The 24,702-nt window shown below is 54.4% G+C and overlaps 1 protein-coding gene across 1 annotated transcript in view; it reads right to left on the bottom strand.

Annotated features, from left to right (window-relative positions):
- LOC140392182 (uncharacterized) overlaps positions 1-23,362 on the bottom strand; it is a gene marked incomplete at its 5' end in the record, with an annotated part of 146,849 nt that extends 123,487 nt beyond the window's left edge. Inside the window, 1 exon segment of the mRNA XM_072477564.1 lies at positions 23,075-23,362. Coding sequence (XP_072333665.1) covers positions 23,075-23,362 — 288 coding nt within the window.
- Positions 23,363-24,702: the final 1,340 nt, after the last annotated feature.

Consider the following 24,702-nt stretch of genomic DNA (forward strand, 5'->3'; position numbering starts at 1 on the left):
CTGCCCTCTAGTTCTAGACTCCCCTACCTTTGGGAAAAGATGTTGACTATCTACCTTATCGATGTTCCTCATTATTGTGTAGACCTTTATACAATCACCCCAAGCCTCCTACGCTCCAGGGAATAAGTCCCAGTCTATCCAGCCTCTCCTTATAACTCAGACCATCAAGTCCTGGGAGCATCCTCGTCAATCTCTTCTGCACTCTTTCTAGTTTAATAATATCCTTTCTATAATAGGGTGACCAGAACGGCACACAGTATTCCAAGTGTGGTCTTACCAATGTCTTGTACAACTTCAACAAGACGTCCCAACTCCTGTATTCGATGTTCTGACCAATGAAACCTCGCATGCTGAATGCCTTCTTCACCACCCTGTCCACCTGCGACTCCACCTTCAAATGTACCCCTAGATCTCTTTGTTCTGTAACTCTCCCCAACTCCCATTGGTGTAGGCACAGTGGTATTGTCACTGGACAAGTAATCCAGAAACTCAGGGTAATGATCTGGGGACCCGGGTTTGAATCCCACCACGGCAGGTGTTGGGAGTTTAAACTCAATAAACGATCGTGAAACCATTGCTGATTGTTGTAAAAACCCATCTGGTTCACCCTTTAGGAAATCTGCCGCCCTTACCCGGTCTGGCCTACATGTGACTCCAGACCCACAGCAATGTGGGTGACTCTGACAGGGCCGAGCGAGACACTCCGTTGTCTCCAACTGCTACAAAAACACAAAAAGGAATGAAACCGGACGGACCGCCCGGCAACAACCCAGGCACCGGAAACAACAACGGCAAACCCAGCCCTGCCGACCCTCCGTATGCCAAAGTTGGGAGAACTGTCTCACAGACTGGTCAAGCAACGCCTGACATAGTCACACTCACAGAATCATACCTCACAGACACTGTCCCTGACACCACTCTCGCCATTCCTGGGTATGTCCTGTCTCACTGGCAGGGCAGACCCAGCAGAGCTGGCGGGGGGCACAGTGGGATACAGTCGGGAGGGAGTTACCCTGGGAGTCCTCAACATCGACTCTGGACCCCATGAAGTCTCCTGGCTTCAGGTTAAACACGGGCAACGAAACCTCCTGCCAATTACCACGTACCGGCAACCATCAGCTGATGAATCAGTTCTCCTCCTGTTGAACACCACTTGGAGGTAGCACCGAGGGTGGCGAGGGCACAGAATACACTCTGGGTGGGGACCTCAATGTCCATCACCGAGAGTGGCTCAGTGATACCACCACAGACCAAGCTGGCCGGGTCCTAAAGGACAGAGCTGCTAGACTGGGACTGCAGCAGGTGGTGAGGGGACCAACAAGAGGGGGAAATATACTTAACCTCATCCTCCCCAACCTGCCTGCTGCAGATGTATCTGTCCCTGACAGTATCGGTAGCAGTGACCACCCCACAGTCCTTGTGGAGACTATGCCTACGCCAACGGTAGGGAGTTGGGGAGAGTTACAGAACAAAGAGATCTAGGGGTACAGGTCCATAGCTCCTTGAAGGTGGAGTTGCAGGTGGACAGGGTGGTGAAGGAGGCATTCGGCATGCTAGGTTTTATTGGTCAGAGTATTGAATACAGGAGTTGGGGCATTCTTCACATTGCGGATACCCTCCATCGTGTTGTGCGGCACTACCACCGTCGGGGTCAACCCTGGTTCAGTGAAGAGCGCAGGAGAGCAAGCCAGGAGCAACATCAGGCAGCCCGGAAAGTGAGGTGTCAACAAAAGCTACAACACGGGACTACTTGTGAGCCAAACAGCATAAGCAGCAATAGACAGAGATTCCACAACAAATGCAACATATCCCAGCTCTACGGGAAGTCGGTGGCATAGTGGTATTGTCACTGGACCAGGGTAATGATCTGGGGAGCCGGGTTCGAATCCCATCCCGGAAGGTGATGAAATTTAAACTCAATAAAATATCTGGAATTAAAACTCTCGTGATGACCATGAAACCATTGTCGATTGTCGTAAAAACCCATCTGGTTCACTAATGTCCTTTAGGGAAGGAAATCTGCCGCCCTTACCCGGTCTGGCCGACATGTGACTCCAGATCCTCAGCAATGTGGTTTACTGTTAATTGCCTCCTCAAGGGCAAATAGGGATGGACAGTAAATGCTGGCACTGCCACGTCCCATCAACACATTTTTTTTTAAAGCCCTGCCACGTCCAGCTGTGAATGGTGGTGGACAATTAAACAAGTCACTGGAGGAGGAGGCTCCACAAATATCCCCGCCCCCAATGATGGAGGAGCCCAGCACAAATGAGGCATTCGCAACAATCTTCAGCCAGAAGTGCCGAGTGGATGATCCGTCTCGGTCTCCTCCGGAGGTCCCAGCATCACAGAGGTCAGTCTTCAGTCAATACGATTCATAGAGTCATAGAATTTACAGTGCCATTCAACCCATCAAGTCTGCAGCGGCTCTTAGAAAGAGCACCCTACTTAAGCCCATGCCTCCACCCTATCCCCGTAATCCAGTAACCCCACCTAACCTTTCAAAGAACAAAGAACAATACAGCACAAGACAAAGCACAATACAGCACAGGAACAGGCCCTTCGGCCCTCCAAGCCTGTACCGGTCATGATACCAACCTTTGCCAAAACCCTCAGCATTTCCTTGTGCCGTATCCCTCTATACCCATCCTATCCATGTGTTTGTCAAGATGCCTTTTGAACGCCGTTAATGTATCTGCTTCCACAACCTCCCCTGGCAACGGGTTCCAGGCCCTCACCACCCTCTGCGTAAAAAACCTGCCTCGCACATCTCCTCTAAACTTTGCCCCACGGACATCAAACCTCTGCCCCCTGGTGACTGACCCCTCCACCCTGGGAAAGAGTGCCTGTCCATCCACTCTATCCATGCCCCTCATAATCTTGTAGACCTCTACCAGGTCACCCCACAGTTTTTATACTCGATGCCCCATCCAATGAAGGCAAGCATTCCGTATGCTTTCTTGACTACCTTGTCCACTTGTGTTGCCACTTTCAGAGATCTGTGGACCTGCACGTCCAGATCTCTGACTTTCTATATTCCGAAGAGTTTACCCATTTACGGTACATTTCCCCTCTATGTTCGACCTACCAAAATACATTACCTCACATTTGTCTAGATTAAACTCCATTTGCCATTTCTCTGCCCAAGTCTCCAACCGATCTGTCTGGCTGTATCTTCCGACAATCCTCAACACTATCTGCCACTCCACCAACGTTGGTGTCATCCACAAACTTACTAATCAGACTGGCTACATTTTCCTCCAAATCATTTATGTACGCTACAAACAAGAGGCCTAAGCACCGATCCCTGTGGAACACCATTAGTCACAAGCTTCCATTCAGAAAAACACCCTTCTACTGCTACCCTTTGCCTTCTGTGACCGAGCCAGTTCTGTATCCATCTTACCACCTCACCTCTGATCCCGTGTGACTTCACCTTTTGTGCCAGTCTGCCATGAGGCACCTTGTCAAAGGCTTTACTGAAGTCCATGTAAACAACATCCACCGCCCTCCCCTCATGAATCATCTGTCACCTCCTCAAAAAGCACAATCAAGTTAGTGAGACACGACCTCCTCTTCACAAAACCATGCTGTCTATCGCTAACGAGTCCATTTGTTTCCAAATGGGTATAAATCCTGTCCCTGAGAATTCTCTCCAATAATTTACCTGCTACCGACATGAGGCTCACCGTATAGTTTCCAGGATTATCCCTGCTACCTTTCTTTTTTTTTTTAATAATTTTTTTTATTCTCCTCCATTTTCACATTTTCTCCCACATTTACATCCATCAACAATAAACAATAATCAGCAAGATATGTCAGTCCCCATAATAACAACAACGGTCCCATCCGCCCACCAACCCCCGAACCTCAACCCGCATGTTTACATAAACAAATGACAAAAAGGAATCAGGAATTACCCATAGTCACGTAGTCACCCTTAATCTTACACAGCCCCCCCCCCCCCCCCCCCCCCCACCCCCCACCCACCCACCCCAGGTCTCCAGCTCCTCCCGCCCACTGCCTCTTGTAAAACTCCTCCCCCTACCCTCGGTTCCTTCCCCCCCAACTTTCCACCCCGGCTAGACCACTCGGACCCTGTTCTGCCAGGCTCCGATGGCCGCAGCCTCTCCCCCCACCTCACTCCCGTTCACTGGCCGGCTTAAACCGGCCAGCGTGGAGGCCCCCGCCCGGGTCCCTTTCCCACTTGCCCGGCCCTAGGAAAGCCCAAAGATCCCCTTTTAGCACACAAACACCCCGCATATCCACCTACACCCCAAAGAACCCTCATTTCGAGTGAAAGTCCCGTCCCTTCCCTCGTCCAAATATATACCACATTGGCTCCTTTAGTCTCTACACCCACGCGCAGTGATACAAAAAAGAAGAAAATACAGTCATGAGGTTACATCGGCACATGGCCATTCCTCAATTTGTCAGTTCTGCCACAGTCCTTCTGCTTTCGCAAACTCCTCCGCTGCTTCCACCGTTCCAAAATAAAAGTCCCTGAGCTTATAAGTCACCCTCAGCTTCGCTGGATATACAATGCCGCACCGCACCTTGCTAATGTACAGTGCCCTCTTCTCCCGGTTGAAGGCAGCCCGCCTCCTTGCCAGTTCCACTGTAAAGTCCTGGTATCCACGTATACCAGCTCCAGCCCACTGCACCACCCGCTTCTGCTTGGCCCAGCTCAGGACCTTCTCCTTCACACTGTACCTACGGAAGCACAGAGTCACTGCCCTTGGCGGCTCACTCGCCTTTGGTACAGGCCTCCACGACCGATGAGCCCGATCCAGTTCATATCGGGAGGGGTCCTCCCCCTCCCCCAGTAGTTTTGCCAGCATCGCGGCAAAATACTCAGTCGGCTTCGGTCCTTCAACTCCTTCGGGCAGCCCCACAATCCTCAAGTTCTGTCGCCTGGATCTATTTTCCAGGTCTTCCATTTTTCCTCGCAGATCCTTATTAATGTCCATCACCTTCCGCATCTCTTTCCCCATCGAGGCAAGTTGATCACCGTGCTGCAATAACGTCTCCTCCACTTCCTTCAGCGCCTCCCCTTGCTCTCGCACCTCCGCCACTGCGCTCGCCACCTCCGTCCTCACCGGGGAAACCGCCTCCTCCACCAGCACACTCGAAACCTCCCTCATCTCCTTCCTCACCGTCTCCATGCATTTCGCAATCTGCGCCAACTGCTTTTCAAATTCCGCAGCCATCACCTTGGTTATTTCTTCAGCCGTAAGCAGTGCGGCCTTCCCTGGTGCTCCAGCCTCCATTTTTCCTGGTGACCCCGCGGTGACCTTTCCACTCCCCGACGGACCTCCAGCTGGTTTTTTTTCAGCCGTTTTTTTGCTCACCCTCGACATTTTTCTTTGGGGTTTTTTTTCCCTCCTGTGTCTTCTCAGTGCCTCCTCCGTGCCTTCTCCCTTCTTCTGCCGCCTCCGCGGACCCTGGGACCGGGCTTAAAGCCCCGAAATTACCGTTCCCGAGCGGGGGCTCTCCATTGTGCGGCCGCCTCCCGCCCGCCGTCACCGGAACATAGAACATAGAACGATACAGCGCAGTACAGGCCCTTCGGCCCACGATGTTGCACCGAAACAAAAGCTATCTAACCTACACTATGCCATTATCATCCATATGTTTATCCAATAAACTTTTAAATGCCCTCAATGTTGGCGAGTTCACTACTGTAGCAGGTAGGGCATTCCACGGCCTCACTACTCTTTGCGTAAAGAACCTACCTCTGTCCTATATCTATTACCCCTCAGTTTAAAGTTATGTCCCCTCGTGCCAGCCATATCCATCCGCGGGAGAAGGCTCTCACTGTCCACCCTATCCAACCCCCTGATCATTTTGTATGCCTCTATTAAGTCTCCTCTTAACCTTCTTCTCTCCAACGAAAACAACTTCAAGTCCATCAGCCTTTCCTCATAAGATTTTCCCTCCATACCAGGCAACATCCTGGTAAATCTCCTCTGCACCCGCTCAAAAGCCTCCACGTCCTTCCTATAATGCGGTGACCAGAACTGTACGCAATACTCCAAATGCGGCCGTACCAGAGTTCTGTACAGCTGCAACATGACCTCCCGACTCCGGAACTCAATCCCTCTACCAATAAAGGCCAACACTCCATAGGCCTTCTTCACAACCCTATCAACCTGGGTGGCAACTTTCAGGGATCTATGTACATGGACACCTAGATCCCTCTGCTCATCCACACTTTCAAGAACTTTACCATTAGCCAAATATTCTGCATTCCTGTTATTCCTTCCAAAGTGAATCACCTCACACTTCTCTACATTAAACTCCATTTGCCACCTCTCAGCCCAGCTCTGCAGCTTATCTATATCCCTCTGTAACCTGCTACATCCTTCCACACTATCAACAACACCACCGACTTTAGTATCGTCTGCAAATTTACTCACCCACCCTTCTGCGCCTTCCTCTAGGTCATTGATAAAAATGACAAACAGCAACGGCCCCAGAACAGATCCTTGTGGTACTCCACTTGTGACTGTACTCCATTCTGAACATTTCCCATCAACCACCACCCTCTGTCTTCTTTCAGCTAGCCGATTTCTGATCCACATCTCTAAATCACCCTCAATCCCCAGCCTCCGTATTTTTTGCAATAGCCTACCGTGGGGAACCTTATCAAACGCTTTGCTGAAATCCATATACACCACATCAACTGCTCTACCCTCGTCTACCTGTTCAGTCACCTTCTCAAAGAACTCAATAAGGTTTGTGAGGCATGACCTACCCTTCACAAAGCCATGCTGACTATCCCTGATCATATTATTCCTATCTAGATGATTATAAATCTTGTCTCTTATAATCCCCTCCAAGATTGTACCCACTACAGACGTGAGGCTCACCGGTCTATAGTTGCCGGGGTTTTCTCTGCTCCCCTTTTTGAACAAAGGGACCACATTTGCTGTCCTCCAGTCCTCTGGCACTATTCCTGTAGCCAATGATGACATAAAAATCAAAGCCAAAGGTCCAGCAATCTCTTCCCTGGCCTCCCAGAGAATCCTAGGATAAATCCCATCAGGCCCCGGGGACTTATCTATTTTCAGCTTGTCCAGAATTGCCAACACCTCTTCCCTACGTACCTCAATGCCATCTATTCTATTAGCCTGGGGCTCAGCATTCTCCTCCACAACATTATCTTTTTCCTGAGTGAATACTGACGAAAAATATTCATTTAGTATCTCGCCTATCTCTTCAGACTCCACACACAATTTCCCATCCCTGTCCTTGACTGGTCCTACTCTTTCCCTAGTCATTCGCTTATTCCTGACATACCTATAGAAAGCTTTTGGGTTTTCCTTGATCCTTCCTGCCAAATACTTCTCATGTCCCCTCCTTGCTCGTCTTAGATCTCTCTTTAGATCCTTCCTCGCTACCTTGTAACTATCCATCGCCCCAACCGAAACTTCACACCTCATCTTCACATAGGCCTCCTTCTTCCTCTTAACAAGAGATTCCACTTCCTTGGTAAACCACGGTTCCCTCGCTCGACGCCTTCCTCCCTGTCTCCCTGCTACCTTTCTTAAACAGCGGTACCACATTAGCTATTCTCCAGTCCTCTGGGATCTCACCTGTAGCCAATGAGGATACAAAGATGTCAGCCAAGGTCCCAGCAATTTCCTCCCTTGCCTCAGTATTCTGAGATAAATCCCATCCGGCCCAGGAGACTTATCTACCTTAATACCTTTTAAATGTTGATGTGCAGTCATCCGCAAACATCCCCACGTCTGACCTTATGATGGAAGGGAGGTCATTGATGAAGCAGCTGGAGGTGGCTGGGCCGAGGACACTGCCCTGAGGAACTCCTGCAGTGATGTCCTGGAGCTGAGATGATTGACCTCCAACCACCACAACCATCTTCCTTTGTGCCGGGTAGAATAGAGTCATAGAACCATACAGTACTGAAGAGGCCCTTGGCCCATCAAGTCTGTCTTGACAGAAAAAAACAACTCTAATCTACACTGATCCCACTTTCCAGAACTTGGCCCAGAGTTTTGAATGTTTGACATTTCAAGTGCTTATCCAAGTAGTTTTTAAAGATTGTGAGGTTTCCCACCTCAGCATGCTACGGGGACGACAAGGCACCCATGGTTGACAAAGAAAGTCAAGGACAGAATGAAAGAAAAAGAAAAAGCATACAAAGTGGCGAACATTAGTGGGAAGCCAGAGGATTGGGAAGCCTTTAAAAATGAGCAGAGGACAATTAAAAAAGCAACAAGAGGGGAGAAGATGAAGTACGCGTGCAAGCTAGCTAGTAATATAAAGGAAGATAGGAATAGATTTTTTCAATATATAAAAGGTAAGAGAGAGGCAAAAATAGACATTGGACCACTGGAGAATGTGGCTGGAGAATAATAGGAAACAAAATAATGGCAGGCGAACTGAATAGTTACTTTGCATCAGTCTTCACGGTGGAAACACCAGTGGGATGCCCGAGCTCCAGGAGAATCGGGGCAGAGGTGAGTGCAGTGACCATTACTCAGGAGAAGGTTCTGGGGAAACTGAAAAGTCTGAAGGTGGATAAATCACCTGGACCGGATGGACTATACCCCAGGGTTCTAAAAGAGATAGCTGAGGAGATTGTGGAGGCATTGGTGATGATCTTTCAGGAATCACTGGAGGCAGGAAGGGTCCCAGAGGACTGGAAAGTGTCTAATGTAACACCCCTGTTTAAGAAGGGAGGGAGGCAGAAGACGGGAAATTATTGGCCGGTCATTGACAAGATTTTAGAGTCTGTTATTGAAGATGAGATTGCGGAGTACTTGGAAGTGCATGGTGGGACTGAGTCAGCACGGCCGCGTCAAGGGGAGGTCATGGGCTGGATTTCCCGCCCCGCCACTTTTGGAGGCTCGACCCGCCGGCGGGATTCTCCGTTACGCCAGCCGGTCAGTGGGGTTTCCCGTTGTGGGACAGCCCCACGCCGTCGGGAAACCCCCGGGCACCGGCAAAACGGAGAATCCCCCGACGGAGAATCCCGCCCCTTGTCTGACAAATCTTCCCGTACCGGCCTCCCCGAACAGGTGCTGGAATGTGGTGACTAGGGGCTTTTCACAGAAACTTCATTGAAGCCTACTTGTGACAATAAGCGATTTTTATTATTTAGAGTTCTTTGAGGAGGTAACAAGCAAGTCAGACAAAGGAGAACCAGTGGACGTGATTTAGTTAGATTTCCAGAAGGCCTTTGACAAGGTGCCGCATAGGAGACTGTTAAATAAGTTAAGAGCCCATGGTGTTCAGGGTAATATCCTGGCATGGATAGAGGATTGGCTGACTGGCAGACGGCAGAGAGTGGCGATAAAGGGGTCTTTTTCAGGATGGCAGCCGGTAACTAGTGGTGTGCCTCAGGGGTCGGTGCTGGGACCACAACTTTTTACAATATACAATAATGATCTGGAAGAAGGTACTGAAGGCACTGTTGCTAAGTTTGCAGATAATACAAAAATATGTAGAGGGACAGGTAGTATTGAGGAAGCAGGGGGGCTGCAGAAGGACTTGGACCAGCTAGGAGAGTGGGCAATGAAGTGGCAGATGGAATACAATGTGGAAAAGTGTGAGGTTATGCACTTTGGAAGGAGGAATGGAGGCATAGACTATTTTCTAAATGGGGAAATGCTTCGGAAAGCAGAAGCATAAAGGGACTTGGGAGTCCTTGTTCACGATTCTCTTAAGGTTAATGTGCAGGTTCAGTCGGCAGTTAGGAAGGCAAATGCAATGTTAGCATTCATGTCAAGAGGGCCGGAATACAAGAGCAGGGATGTACTTATGAGACCGTATAAGGCTCTGGTCAGACCCCATTTGGAGTATTGTGAGCAGTTTTGGGCCCCGTATCTAAGGAAGGATGTGTTGGCCTTGGAAAGGGTCCAGAGGAGGTTCACAAGAATGATCCCTGGAATGAAGAGCTTGTCGTACGAGGAACAGTTGAGGACTCGGGGTCTGTACTCGTTGGAGTTTAGAAGGATGAGGGGGGTTCTTATTGAAACTTACTGGATACTGTGAGGCCTGGATAGAGTGGATGTGGAGAGGATGTTTCCACTTGTAGGAAAAACTAGAAGCAGAGGACACCATCTCAGACTAAAGGGACGATCCTTTAAAACAGAGATGAGGAGGAATTTCTCCAGCCAGAGGGTGGTGAATCTGTGGAACTCTTTGCCGCAGAAGGCTGTGGAGGCCAAATCACTGAGTGTCTTTAAGACAGAGATAGATAGGTTCTTGATTAATAAGGGGATCAGGGGTTATGGGGAGAAGGCAGGAGAATGGGGATGAGAAAATATCAGCCATGATTGAATGGCGGAGCAGACTCGATGGGCCGAGTGGCCTAATTCTGCTCCTATGTCTTATGGTCTTAACTATCCTCCCAGGCAGTGCACTCCAGACTCTCACCATCCTATAGGCAAAAAGCTTTCCTCAAATTGCCCCGAAACCTCCTGCCTTTCACTTTACAATTATGCCTCTTATTATTGACCCTTCAACTAAGGAGAACGGCTGCTGCCTATCCCCTGCCAGCATCAACGGGGCCGAGGCGGAGATGGCTGACAGTTCCAAATTCCGAAGGGTGCACATCTCCAAAAATCTGTCCTGGTCCACCCACATTGACGCTATCACCAAGAAAGCACAACAGCACCTATACTTCCTCAGGAAACTAAGGAAATTCAGCATGTCCACATTGACTCTTACCAACTTTTACAGTTGCACCATAGAAAGTATCCTATCGGGCTGCATCACAGCCTGGTATGGCAACTGCTCGGCCCAAGACCGCAAGAAACTTCAGAGAGTTGTGAACACCGCCCAGTCCATCACACGAACCTGCCTCCCATCCATTGACTCCATCTACACCTCCCGCTGCCTGGGAAAAGCGGGCAGCATAATCAAAGACCCCTCCCACCCGGCTTACTCACTCTTCCAACTTCTTCCATCGGGCAGGAGATACAGAAGTCTGAGAACATGCACGAACAGACTCAAAAACAGCCTCTTCCCCACTGTCACCAGACTCCGAAACGACCCTCTTATGGACTGATCTGATCTTTCTATGCAACGTCTCTACAGTTGTAGCACTGAACTCTGTAAACTTCACCCGCTGTCTGTTATTTATTTTCATTCTGCATCCTCATGTGTATGGGTGACACGTTGGTACCACCACCGACGCAGTGACAGCCGTGTGTACCATCTACAAGATGCACTGCAGTAACTCACCAAGGTTCCTCAGCACCTTCCAAACTGCAACTTAATCACGCGAGCTTGACATGTGACCCAAGCAATACACTTTCAAATGCAGGGAGCTATTCTCTGCTAACATGAGGAATACGCTCTAGATTTGCCCCTTTTTTGAATCAGTCAGGAACATAGGGAGCGGGTTTCTCCCAGCCCGGGGTCGGGCTGGAGAATCCTCGCAATCGGGCCCCGACGCCCCGACAGCGAGCTGAGTGCACTCTCGGTGTAGACAGCGAGCTGAGTGCACTCCCGGTGTAGACAGCGAGCTGAGTGCACTCCCGGTGTAGGCAGCGAGCTGAGTGCACTCCCGGTGTAGACAGCGAGCTGAGTGCACTCCCGGTGTAGACAGCGAGCTGAGTGCACTCCCGGTGTAGACAGCGAGCTAGGTGCACTCCCGGTGTAGACAGCGAGCTGAGTGCACTCCCGGTGTAGACAGCGAGCTGAGTGCACTCCCGGTGTAGACAGCGAGCTGAGTGCACTCCCGGTGTAGACAGCGAGCTGAGTGCACTCCCGGTGTAGACAGCGAGCTGAGTGCACTCCCGGTGTAGACAGCGAGCTGAGTGCACTCCCGGTGTAGACAGCGAGCTGAGTGCACTCCCGGTGTAGACAGCGAGCTGAGTGCACTCCCGGTGTAGGCAGCGAGCTGAGTGCACTCCCGGTGTAGACAGCGAGCTGAGTGCACTCCCGGTGTAGACAGCGAGCTGAGTGCACTCCCGGTGTAGACAGCGAGCTAGGTGCACTCCCGGTGTAGACAGCGAGCTGAGTGCACTCCCGGTGTAGACAGCGAGCTGAGTGCACTCCCGGTGTAGACAGCGAGCTGAGTGCACTCCCGGTGTAGACAGCGAGCTGAGTGCACTCCCGGAGTAGACAGCGAGCTGAGTGCACTCCCGGTGTAGACATCGAGCTGAATGCACTCCCGGTGTAGACAGGGAGCTGAGTGTACTCCCGGTGTAGACAGCGAGTTGAGGGCACTCCCGGTGTAGACAGGGAACTGAGTGCACTCCCGGTGTAGACAGGGAGCTGAGTGCACTCCCGGTGTAGACAGCGAGCTGAGTGCACTCCCGGTGTAGACAGCGAGCTGAGTGCACTCCCGGTGTAGACAGCGAGCTGAATGCACTCCCGGTGTAGACAGCGAGCTGAGTGCACTCCCGGTGTAGACAGCGAGCTGAGTGCACTCCCGGTGTAGACAGCGAGCTGAGTGCACTCCCGGTGTAGACAGCGAGCTGAGTGCACTCCCGGTGTAGACAGCGAGCTGAGTGCACTCCCGGTGTAGACAGCGAGCTGAGTGCACTCCCGGTGTAGACAGCGAGCTGAGTGCACTCCCGGTGTAGACAGCGAGCTGAGTGCACTCCCGGTGTAGACAGCGAGCTGAGTGCACTCCCGGTGTAGACAGCGAGCTGAGTGCACTCCCGGTGTAGACAGCGAGCTGAGTGCACTCCCGGTGTAGACAGCGAGCTGAGTGCACTCCCGGTGTAGACAGCGAGCTGAGTGCACTCCCGGTGTAGACAGCGAGCTGAGTGCACTCCCGGTGTAGACAGCGAGCTGAGTGCACTCCCGGTGTAGACAGCGAGCTGAGTGCACTCCCGGTGTAGACAGCGAGCTGAATGCACTCCCGGTGTAGACAGCGAGCTGAATGCACTCCCGGTGTATACAGCGAGCTGAGTGCACTCCCGGTGTAGACAGCGAGCTGAGTGCACTCCCGGTGTAGACAGCGAGCTGAGTGCACTCCCGGTGTAGACAGCGAGCTGGGTGCACTCCCGGTGTAGACAGCGAGCTGAATGCACTCCCGGTGTAGACAGCGAGCTGAATGCACTCCCGGTGTAGACAGCGAGCTGAGTGCACTCCCGGTGTAGACAGCGAGCTGAGTGCACTCCCGGTGTAGACAGCGAGCTGAGTGCACTCCTGGTGTAGACAGCGAGCTGAATGCACTCCCGGTGTAGACAGCGAGCTGAGTGCACTCCCGGTGTAGACAGCGAGCTGAGTGCACTCCCGGTGTAGACAGCGAGCTGAGTGCACTCCCGGTGTAGACAGCGAGCTGAGTGCACTCCCGGTGTAGACAGCGAGCTGAGTGCACTCCCGGTGTAGACAGCGAGCTGAGTGCACTCCCGGTGTAGACAGCGAGCTGAGTGCACTCCCGGTGTATACAGCGAGCTGAGTGCACTCCCGGTGTAGACAGCGAGCTGAATGCACTCCCGGTGTAGACAGCGAGCTGAGTGCACTCCCGGTGTAGACAGCAAGCTGAATGCACTCCTGGTGTAGACAGCGAGCTGAGTGCACTCCCGGTGTAGACAGCAAGCTGAATGCACTCCCGGTGTAGACAGCGAGCTGAATGCACTCCCGGTGTATACAGCGAGCTGAGTGCACTCCCGGTGTAGACAGCGAGCTGAATGCACTCCCGGTGTAGACAGCGAGCTGAGTGCACTCCCGGTGTAGACAGCGAGCTGAGTGCACTCCTGGTGTAGACAGCGAGCTGAGTGCACTCCCGGTGTAGACAGCAAGCTGAGTGCACTCCCGGTGTAGACAGCAAGCTGAGTGCACTCCCGGTGTAGACAGCGAGCTGAATGCACTCCCGGTGTAGACAGCGAGCTGAGTGCACTCCCGGTGTATACAGCGAGCTGAGTGCACTCCCGGTGTAGACAGCAAGCTGAGTGCACTCCCGGTGTAGACAGCAAGCTGAGTGCACTCCCGGTGTAGACAGCGAGCTGAATGCACTCCCGGTGTAGACAGCGAGCTGAGTGCAATCCCGGTGTATACAGCGAGCTGAGTGCACTCCCGGTGTAGACAGCGAGCTGAGTGCACTCCCGGTGTAGACAGCGAGCTGAATGCACTCCCGGTGTAGACAGCGAGCTGAGTGCACTCCCGGTGTATACAGCGAGCTGAGTGCACTCCCGGTGTAGACAGCGAGCTGAATGCACTCCCGGTGTAGACAGCGAGCTGAGTGCACTCCCGGTGTAGACAGCAAGCTGAATGCACTCCTGGTGTAGACAGCGAGCTGAGTGCACTCCCGGTGTAGACAGCAAGCTGAATGCACTCCCGGTGTAGACAGCGAGCTGAATGCACTCCCGGTGTAGACAGCGAGCTGAATGCACTCCCGGTGTAGACAGCGAGCTGAGTGCACTCCCGGTGTATACAGCGAGCTGAATGCACTCCCGGTGTAGACAGCAAGCTGAATGCACTCCCGGTGTAGACAGCGAGCTGAATGCACTCCCGGTGTATACAGCGAGCTGAGTGCACTCCCGGTGTAGACAGCGAGCTGAGTGCACTCCCGGTGTAGACAGCGAGCTGAATGCACTCCCGGTGTAGACAGCGAGCTGAGTGCACTCCCGGTGTAGACAGCGAGCTGAGTGTACTCCCGGTGTAGACAGCAAGCTGAGTGCACTCCCGGTGTAGACAGCGAGCTCCCGTGTGTACCATCTACAAGATGCACTGCAGTAACTCACCAAGGTTCCTCAGCACCTTCCAAACTGCAACTTAATCACGCGAGCTTGACATGTGACCCAAGCAATACACTTTCAAATGCAGGGAGCTATTCTCTGCTAACATGAGGAATACGCTCTAGATTTGCCCCTTTTTTGAATCAGTCAGGAACATAGGGAGCGGGTTTCTCCCAGCCCGGGGTCGGGCTGGAGAATCCTCGCAATCGGGCCCCGACGCCCCGACAGCGAGCTGAGTGCACTCCCGGTGTAGACAGCGAGCTGAGTGCACTCCCGGTGTAGACAGCGAGCTGAGTGCACTCTCGGTGTAGACAGCGAGCTGAGTGCACTCTCGGTGTAGACAGCGAGCTGAGTGCACTCCCGGTGTAGACAGCGAGCTGAGTGCACTCCCGGTGTAGACAGCAAGCTGAGTGCACTCCCGGTGTAGACAGTGAGCTGAATGCACTCCCGGTGTAGACAGCGAGCTGAGTGCACTCCCGGTGTAGACAGCGAGCTGAATGAACTCCAGGTGTAGACAGGGAGCTGAGTGCACTCCCGGTGTAGACAGCGAGCTGAATGCACTCCCGGTGTAGACAGCGAGCTGAATGCACTCCCGGTGTAGACAGCGAGCTGAATGCACTCCCGGTGTAGACAGCGAGCTGAGTGCACTCCCGGTGTAGACAGCGAGCTGAGTGCACTCCCGGTGTAGACAGCGAGCTGAGTGCACTCCCGGTGTAGACAGCGAGCCGAGTGCACTCCCGGTGTAGACAGCGAGCTGAATGCACTCCCGGTGTAGACAGCGAGCCGGGTGCACTCTTGGTGTAGACAGCGAGCTGAGTGCACTCCCGGTGTAGACAGCAAGCTGAGTGCACTCCCGGTGTAGACAGCGAGCTGAGTGCACTCCCAGTGTAGCCAGCGAGCTGAGTGCACTCCCGGTGTAGACAGCGAGCTGAGTGCACTCCCGGTGTAGACAGCAAGCTGAGTGCACTCCCGGTGTAGACAGCGAGCTGAATGCACTCCCGGTGTAGACAGCGAGCTGAGTGCACTCCCGGTGTAGACAGCGAGCTGAGTGCACTCCCGGTGTAGACAGCGAGCTGAGTGCACTCCCAGTGTAGCCAGCGAGCTGAATGCACTCCCGGTGTAGACAGCGAGCTGAGTGCACTCCCGGTGTAGACAGCGAGCTGAATGCACTCCCGGTGTAGACAGCGAGCTGAGTGCACTCCCGGTGTAGTCAGCGAGCTGAGTGCACTCCCGGTGTAGACAGCGAGCTGAGTGCACTCCCGGTGTAGACAGCGAGCTGAGTGCACTCCCGGTGCAGACAGCGAGCTGAATGCACTCCCGGTGTAGACAGCGAGCTGAATGCACTCCCGGTGTAGACAGCGAGCTGAGTGCACTCCCGGTGTAGACAGCGAGCTGAGTGCACTCCCGGTGTAGACAGCGAGCTGAGTGCACTCCCGGTGTAGACAGCGAGCTGAGTGCACTCCCGGTGCAGACAGCGAGCTGAATGCACTCCCGGTGTAGACAGCGAGCTGAGTGCACTCCCGGTGTAGAGAGCGAGCTGAGTGCACTCCCGGTGTAGACAGCGAGCTGAGTGCACTCCCGGTGTAGACAGCGAGCTGAATGCACTCCCGGTGTAGACAGCGAGCTGAGTGCACTCCCGGTGTATACAGCGAGCTGAGTGCACTCCCGGTGTAGACAGCGAGCTGAATGCACTCCCGGTGTAGACAGCGAGCTGAGTGCACTCCCGGTGTATACAGCGAGCTGAGTGCACTCCCGGTGTAGACAGTGAGCTGAATGCACTCCCGGTGTAGACAGCAAGCTGAGTTCACTCCCGGTGTAGACCGCGAGCTGAGTGCACTCCCGGTGTAGACAGCGAGCTGAGTGCACTCCCGGTGTAGACAGCGAGCTGAGTGCACTCCCGGTGTAGACAGCGAGCTGAGTGCACTCCCGGTGTAGACAGCGAGCTGAGTGCACTCCCGGTGTAGACAGCGAGCTGAATGCACTCCCGGTGTAGACAGCGAGCTGAGTGCACTCCCGGTGTATACAGCGAGCTGAGTGTACTCCCGGTGTAGACAGCGAGCTGAATGCACTCCCGGTGTAGACAGCGAGCTGAATGCACTCCCGGTGTAGACAGCGAGCTGAGTGCACTCCCGGTGTAGACAGCGAGCTGAATGCACTCCCGGTGTAGACAGCAAGCTGAGTGCACTCCCGGTGTAGACAGCGAGCTGAGTGCACTCCCGGTGTAGACAGCAAGCTGAATGCACTCCCGGTGTAGACAGCGAGCTGAGTGCACTCCCGGTGTAGACAGCAAGCTGAGTGCACTCCCGGTGTAGACAGCAAGCTGAGTGCACTCCCGGTGTAGACAGCGAGCTGAATGCACTCCCGGTGTAGACAGCGAGCTGAGTGCACTCCCGGTGTATACAGCGAGCTGAGTGCACTCCCGGTGTAGACAGCGAGCTGAGTGCACTCCCGGTGTAGACAGCGAGCTGAATGCACTCCCGGTGTAGACAGCGAGCTGAATGCACTCCCGGTGTAGACAGCAAGCTGAATGCACTCCTGGTGTAGACAGCGAGCTGAGTGCACTCCCGGTGTAGACAGCAAGCTGAGTGCACTCCCGGTGTAGACAGCAAGCTGAGTGCACTCCCGGTGTAGACAGCGAGCTGAATGCACTCCCGGTGTAGACAGCGAGCTGAGTGCACTCCCGGTGTATACAGCGAGCTGAGTGCACTCCCGGTGTAGACAGCGAGCTGAGTGCACTCCCGGTGTAGACAGCGAGCTGAATGCACTCCCGGTGTAGACAGCGAGCTGAGTGCACTCCCGGTGTATACAGCGAGCTGAGTGCACTCCCGGTGCAGACAGCGAGCTGAATGCACTCCCGGTGTAGACAGCGAGCTGAGTGCACTCCCGGTGTAGACAGCAAGCTGAATGCACTCCTGGTGTAGACAGCGAGCTGAGTGCACTCCCGGTGTAGACAGCAAGCTGAATGCACTCCCGGTGTAGACAGCGAGCTGAATGCACTCCCGGTGTAGACAGCGAGCTGAATGCACTCCCGGTGTAGACAGCGAGCTGAGTGCACTCCCGGTGTATACAGCGAGCTGAATGCACTCCCGGTGTAGACAGCGAGCTGAGTGCACTCCCGGTGTAGACAGCGAGCTGAGTGCACTCCCGGTGTAGACAGCGAGCTGAGTGCACTCCCGGTGTAGACAGCGAGCTGAGTGCACTCCCGGTGCAGACAGCGAGCTGAATGCACTCCCGGTGTAGACAGCGAGCTGAATGCACTCCCAGTGTAGACAGCGAGCTGAGTGCACTCCCGGTGTAGACAGCGAGCTGAATGCACTCCCGGTGTAGACAGCGAGCTGAGTGCACTCTCGATGTAGAAAGCGAGCTGGGTGCACTCCCGGTGTAGACAGCGAGCTGAGTGCACTCCCGGTGTAGACAGCGAGCTGGGTGCACTCCCAGTGTAGACAGCGAGCTGAGTGCACTCCCGGTGTAGACAGCAAGCTGAATGCACTCCCGGTGTAGACAGCGAGCTGAGTGCACTCCCGGTGTAGACAGCGAGCTGAGTGCACTCCCGGTGTAGACAGCGAGCTGAGTGCACTCCCGGTGTAGACAGCGAGCTGAGTGCACTCCCGGTGTAGACAGCGAGCTGAATGCACTCCCGGTGTAGACAGTGATCTGAGTGCACTCCCGGTGTAGACAGCGAGCTGAGTGCACTCCCGGTGTAGACAGCGAGCTGAGTGCACTCCCGGTGTAGACAGCGAGCTGAGTGCACTCCCGGTGTAGACAGCGAGCTGAGTGCACTCCCGGTGTAGACAGCGAGCTGAGTGCACTCCCGGTGTAGACAGCGAGCTGAATGCACTCCCGGTGTAGACAGCAAGCTGAATGCACTCCCAGTGTAGACAGCGAGCTGAGTGCACTCCCGGTGTAGACAGCGAGCTGAATGCACTCCCGGTGTAGACAGCGAGCTGAGTGCACTCTCGATGTAGAAAGCGAGCTGGGTGCACTCCCGGTGTAGACAGCGAGCTGAGTGCACTCCCGGTGTAGACAGCGAGCTGAGTGCACTCCCGGTGTAGACAGCAAGCTGAATGCACTCCCGGTGTAGACAGCGAGCTGAGTGCACTCCCGGTGTAGACAGCGAGCTGAGTGCACTCCCGGTGTAGACAGCGAGCTGAATGCACTACCGGTGTAGACAGCGAGCTGAATGCACTCCCGGTGTAGACAGCGAGCTGAATGCACTCCCGGTGTAGACAGCGAGCTGAGTGTACTCCCGGTGTAGACAGCGAGCTGAGTGCACTCCCGGTGTAGACAGCGAGCTGAATGCACTCCCGGTGCAGACAGCGAGCTGAGTGCACTCCCGGTGTAGACAGCGAGCTGAGTGTACTCCCGGTGTAGACAGCGAGCTGAGTGCACTCCCGGTGTAGACAGCGAGCTGAGTGCACTCCCGGTGTAGACAGCGAGCTGAGTGCACTCCCGGTATAGACAGCGAGCTGAGTGCACTCCCGGTGTAGACAGCGAGCTGAATGCACTCCCGGTGTAGACAGCGAGCTGAATTCACTCCCGGTGTAGACAGCGAGCTGAATGCACTCCCGGTGTAGACAGCGAGCTGAGTGCACTCCCGGTGTAGACAGCGAGCTGAATGCACTCCCGGTGTAGACAGCGAGCTGAGTGCACTCCCGGTGTAGACAGCGAGCTGAATGCACTCCCGGTGTAGACAGCGAGCTGAGTGCACTCCCGGTGTAGACAGCGAGCTGAATGCACTCCCGGTGTAGACAGCGAGCTGAGTGCACTCCCGGTGTAGACAGCGAGCTGAGTGCACTCCCGGTGTAGACAGCGAGCTGAATGCACTCCCGGTGTAGACAGCGAGCTGAATGCACTCCCGGTGTAGACAGCGAGCTGAATGCACTCCCGGTGTAGACAGCGAGCTGAGTGCACTCCCGGTGTAGACAGCGAGCTGAGTGCACTCCCGGTGTAGACAGCGAGCTGAATGCACTCCCAGTGTAGACAGCGAGCTAGGTGCACTCCCGGTGTAGACAGCGAGCTGAGTGCACTCCCGGTGTAGACAGCGAGCTGAGTGCACTCCCGGTGTAGACAGCGAGCTGAGTGCACTCCCGGTGTAGACAGCGAGCTGAATGCACTCCCAGTGTAGACAGCGAGCTAGGTGCACTCCCGGTGTAGACAGCGAGCTGAATGCACTCCCGGTGTAGACAGCGAGCTGGGTGCACTCCCGGTGTAGAAAGCGAGCTGAGTGCACTCCCGGTGTAGGCAGCGAGCTGAATGCACCTCCAGTGTAGACAGCGAGCTGGGTGCACTCCCGGTGTAGACAGCGAGCTGAGTGCACTCCCGGTGTAGACAGCGAGCTGAATGCACTCCCGGTGTAGACAGCGAGCTGAATGCACTCCCGGTGTAGACAGCGAGCTGAATGCACTCCCGGTGTAGACAGCGAGCTGGGTGCACTCCCGGTGTAGACAGCGAGCTGAGTGCACTCCCGGTGTAGACAGCGAGCTGAATGCACTCCCGGTGTAGACAGTGAGCTGAATGCACTCCCCGTGTAGACAGCGAGCTGAATGCACTCCCGGTGTAGGCAGCGAGCTGAGTGCACTCCCGATGTAGACAGCGAGCTGAGTGCACTCCCGGTGTAGACAGCGAGCTGAGTGCACTCCCGGTGTAGACAGCGAGCTGAGTGCACTCCCGGTGTAGACAGCGAGCTGAATTCACTCCCGGTGTAGACAGCGAGCTGAATGCACTCCCGGTGTAGACAGCGAGCTGAGTGCACTCCCGGTGTAGACAGCGAGCTGAATGCACTCCCGGTGTAGACAGCGAACTGAGTGCACTCCCGGTGTAGACAGTGAGCTGAGTGCACCTGGTTTTAAAAGGGATTGTGGTGACGGGACCTCTGCCTCCATGAGTTTATTACACTGTGCTTATGTTTGCCCTGATGAGTGGAAGGTGAAAAGCTTCAACAATATGTCTCTCTTTTCAGCAAAGCTGACGTTTGGTTCAATCTATCTGTTTCCTGAATTAAATATGAACCAACTTGTATCAGAATCATTACTTGACCTTCCTTTCTCCATGTGGCTGAACAGATCAAAACTCCTGCATTGTTCTACCTGCCTGGGGTTTGGAAGGTCAGTGTAACCAAAGCTGACCAAAGCCATTGACCCCCAGGGTGGGGTGGGCGGACAGAGTGATTGGGAGTGATTGAGCTGTCAAAGAGATCTAGGAGTACAGGTCCACAGATCACTGAAAGGGGCTACACAGGTGGAGAAGGTAGTCAAGAAGGCATACGGCATGCTTGCCTTCATTGGCCGGGGCATTGAGTATAAGAATTGGCAAGTCATGTTGCAGCTGTATAGAACCTTAGTTAGGCCACACTTGGAGTATAGTGTTCAATTCTGGTCGCCACACTACCAGAAGGATGTGGAGGCTTTAGAGAGGGTGCAGAAGAGATTTACCAGAATGTTGCCTGGTATGGAGGGCATAAGCTATGAGGAGCGATTGAATAAACTCGGTTTGTTCTCACTGGAACGAAGGAGGTTGAGGGGAGACCTGATAGAGGTATACAAAATTATGAGGGGCATAGACAGAGTGGATAGTCAGAGGCTTTTCCCCAGGGTAGAGGGGTCAATTACTAGGGGGCATAGGTTTAAGGTGAGAGGGGCAAGGTTTCGAGTAGATGTACGAGGCAAGTTTTTTACGCAGAGGGTAGTGGGTGCCTGGAACTCGCTACCGGAGGAGGTAGTGGAAGCAGGGACGATAGGGACATTTAAGGGGCATCTTGACAAATATATGAATAGGATGGGAATAGAAGGATACGGACCCAGGAAGTGTAGAAGATTGTAGTTTAGTCGGGCAGTATGGTCGGCACGGGCTTGGAGGGCCGAAGGGCCTGTTCCTGTGCTGTACATTTCTTTGTTCTTTGTTCTTTGTTCTTTGTCTGCCCACCTCCCATTCTCAACCGGGGACAAGTCTGCCCCTTGCTGCGCTCAGCAACCAACCATTACAAGGAAGGTCATGTCTTACAAACCTAATAGAATTCTTCGAGGAAGTGACAAAGTTGATTGATGAGGGATAGGCAGTAGATGTCATATACATGGACTTCAGTAAGGCGTTTGATAAAGTTTCCCATGGCAGGTTGATGGAAAAAGTGAAGTTGTATGGGGTTCAGGGTGTACGAGCTAGATGGATAAAGAACTGGCTGGGCAACAGGAGACAGAGAGTAGTGGTGGAAGGGAGTGTCTCAAAATGGAGAAAGGTGACTAGTGGTGTTCCACAGGGATCCGTGCTGGGACCACTGTTGTTTGTGATATACATAAATGATCTGGACGAAGGTATAGGTGGTCTGATTAGCAGGTTTGCAGATGATACTAAGATTGGTGGAGTTGCAGATAGCAAGGAGGACTGTCAGAGAATATAGCAAAATATAAATAGATTGGAGAGTTGGGCAGAGAAATGGCAGATGGAGTTCAATCCAGGCAAATGTGAGGTGATGCATTTTGGGAGATCTAATTCAAGAGCGGACTATACGGTCAGTGGAAGAGTCCTGGGGAAAATTGATGTACAGAGAGATCTGGGAGTTCAGGTCCATTGTACCCTGAAGGTGACAACGCAGGTCGATTGAGTGGTCAAGAAGGCATACAGCATGCTTGCCTTCATCGGACGAGGTATTGAGTACAAGAGTCGGCAGGTCATGTTACAGTTGTATAGTACTTTGGTTAGGCCACATTTGGAATACTGCGTGCAGTTCTGGTCACCACATTACCAGAAGGATGTGGATGCTTTAGAGAGGGTGCAGAGGAGGTTCGCCAGGATGTTGCCTGGAATGGAGGGTGCTAGCTATAAAGAAAGGTTGAGTAGATTAGGATTGTTTTTGTTGGAAAGATGGAGGTTGAGGGGGGACCGGATTGAGGTCTACAAAATTATGAGAAGTATGGACAGGGTGGATAGCAACAAGCTTTTTCCAAGAGTGGGGGTGTCAATTACAAGCGGGTCATGATTTCAAGGTGGGAGGGGGAAAGTTTAAGGGAGATGTGCGTGGAAAGTTTTTTACGCAGAGGGTGGTGGGTGCCTGGAACGCTTTGCCAGCGGAGGTGGTAGAGGCGGGCACGATAGCATCATTTAAGATGCATCTAGACAGATATATGAATGGGCGGGGAACAGAGGGAAGTAGATCCTTGGAAAATAGAAGACAGGTTTAGATAAAGGATCTGGATCGGCGCAGGCTGGGAGGGCCGAAGGGCCTGTTCCTGTGCTGTAATTTTCTTTGTCCTTGTTCTTTATTACCCATCGAGGCTTATCTTCCCGCTCTCCCTCGCCGTCCCTCATCCCGCTCTCCCTCCCCCTCCCTCCCCCTCTCCACCTCTCCCCCTCTCCCAGTTGTGTCTGGGTGAGGATGCCGTGGAGCGGAGGAGCCAGTCACGTTTACCCACCTGTTCTTCACCATTTCTCTGAGGAGAACTTGCTCGGAAACTTCTGCGAAAACTGAGCCTCTTCTGTTCAACTTTGCGGCCAAACAGCTCCTCCATCCTCTGCGTGTCGATGTGAAAATGTTCGGGGCATTTACTGACTGTCCAGATGTTCTGCTTCCCAAGCACACGGTGCTGGGGGAGAGCATCCCAATTAAATTTCTTCAACGTGGATCTGCGCGTCACTCCGAATCTCTGCATTCCACCCATGAGCGGAGGAGGGGGTGGGGGCCCAGATCCACCAGGAGGAGGTGGAGGGAGAGGGGGTGGGGGAAGGGGAGGGGGAGGGGGTGGAGCCCCAAATCCAGTGGGGTGGAAGGGATAGGGTTGCCCCGAGTTACCGGGTTGGGGGGGAGGGGGCTGTTGCCTCGGTTACCGGGTTGGGGGGGAGGGGGTGTTTGCCCCGGGTTACTGGGTTGGGGGGGAGGGGGTGGTTGCCCCGGGTCACTGGGTTGGGGGGGAGGTGGTGGTTGCCCTGGTTACCGGGTTGGGGGGGAGGGGATGGTTGCCCCGGGTTACTGGGTTGGGGGGGAGGGGGTCGTTGCCCTGGGTTACTGGGTTGGGGGGGAGGGGGTGGTTGCCCCGGGTTACTGGGTTGGGGGGGATGGGATGCTTGCCCTGGGTTACCGGGTTGGGGGGGAGGGGGTGGTTGCCCTGGGTTACTGGGTTTGGGGGGAGGGGGTGTTTGCCCCGGGTTACTGGGTTGGGGGGGAGGGGGTGGTTGCCCCGGGTCACTGGGTTGGGGGGGAGGGGGTGGTTGCCCTGGGTTACCGGGTTGGGGGGGAGGGGGTGGTTGCCCCGGGTTACTGGGTTGGGGGGAGGGGGCCATTGCCCTGGGTTACTGGGTTGGGGGGGAGGGGTTGGTTGCCCCGGGTTACTGGGTTGGGGGGGATGGGATACTTGCCCTGGGTTACCGGGTTGGGGGGGGAGGGGGTGGTTGCCCTGGGTTACTGGGTTGGGGGGGAGGGGGTGGTTGCCCCGGGTTACTGGGTTGGGGGGGAGGGGGTGGTTGCTCCGGGTTACTGGGTTGCGGGGGAGGGGGTAGTTGCCCCGGGTTACCGGGTTGGGGGGGAGGGGGTGGTTGCCCTGGGTTACTCGGTTGGTGGGGAGGGGGTGGTTGCCCCGGGTTACTGGGTTGGGGGGGAGGGGGTGGTTTCCCCGGGTTACCGGGTTGGGGGGGAGGGGGTAGTTGCCCCGGGTTACCGGGTTGGGGGGGAGGGGGTGGTTGGCCCGGGTTACTGGGTTGGTGGGGAGGGGGTGGTTGCCCCGGGTTACCGGTTGGGGGGGAGGGGGTGTTTGCCCCGGGTTACTGGGTTGGGGGGGAGGGGGTGGTTTCCCCGGGTTACCGGGTTGGGGGGGGAGGGGGTGGTTGCCCCGGGTTACTGGGTTGGGGGGGAGGGGGTGGTTTCCCCGGGTTACCGGGTTGGGGGGGAGGGGTTGGGGCTGCTGTCGGTTTTCCCGGTGAATCGGGTGTCCGGGGACGCTCGGGGCCCGGGCCAGTTGCTGTCACCATGGTTACAGGGGTCCTTTTCATGCTGTATTGTGAGCGACTCCAACAGCAAATACAGCTCCGATCACGTCAACGAGGAAAA

This window comes from Scyliorhinus torazame, chromosome 15, assembly GCF_047496885.1.
Source record: "Scyliorhinus torazame isolate Kashiwa2021f chromosome 15, sScyTor2.1, whole genome shotgun sequence".
Taxonomy (NCBI): Eukaryota; Metazoa; Chordata; class Chondrichthyes; order Carcharhiniformes; family Scyliorhinidae; genus Scyliorhinus; species Scyliorhinus torazame.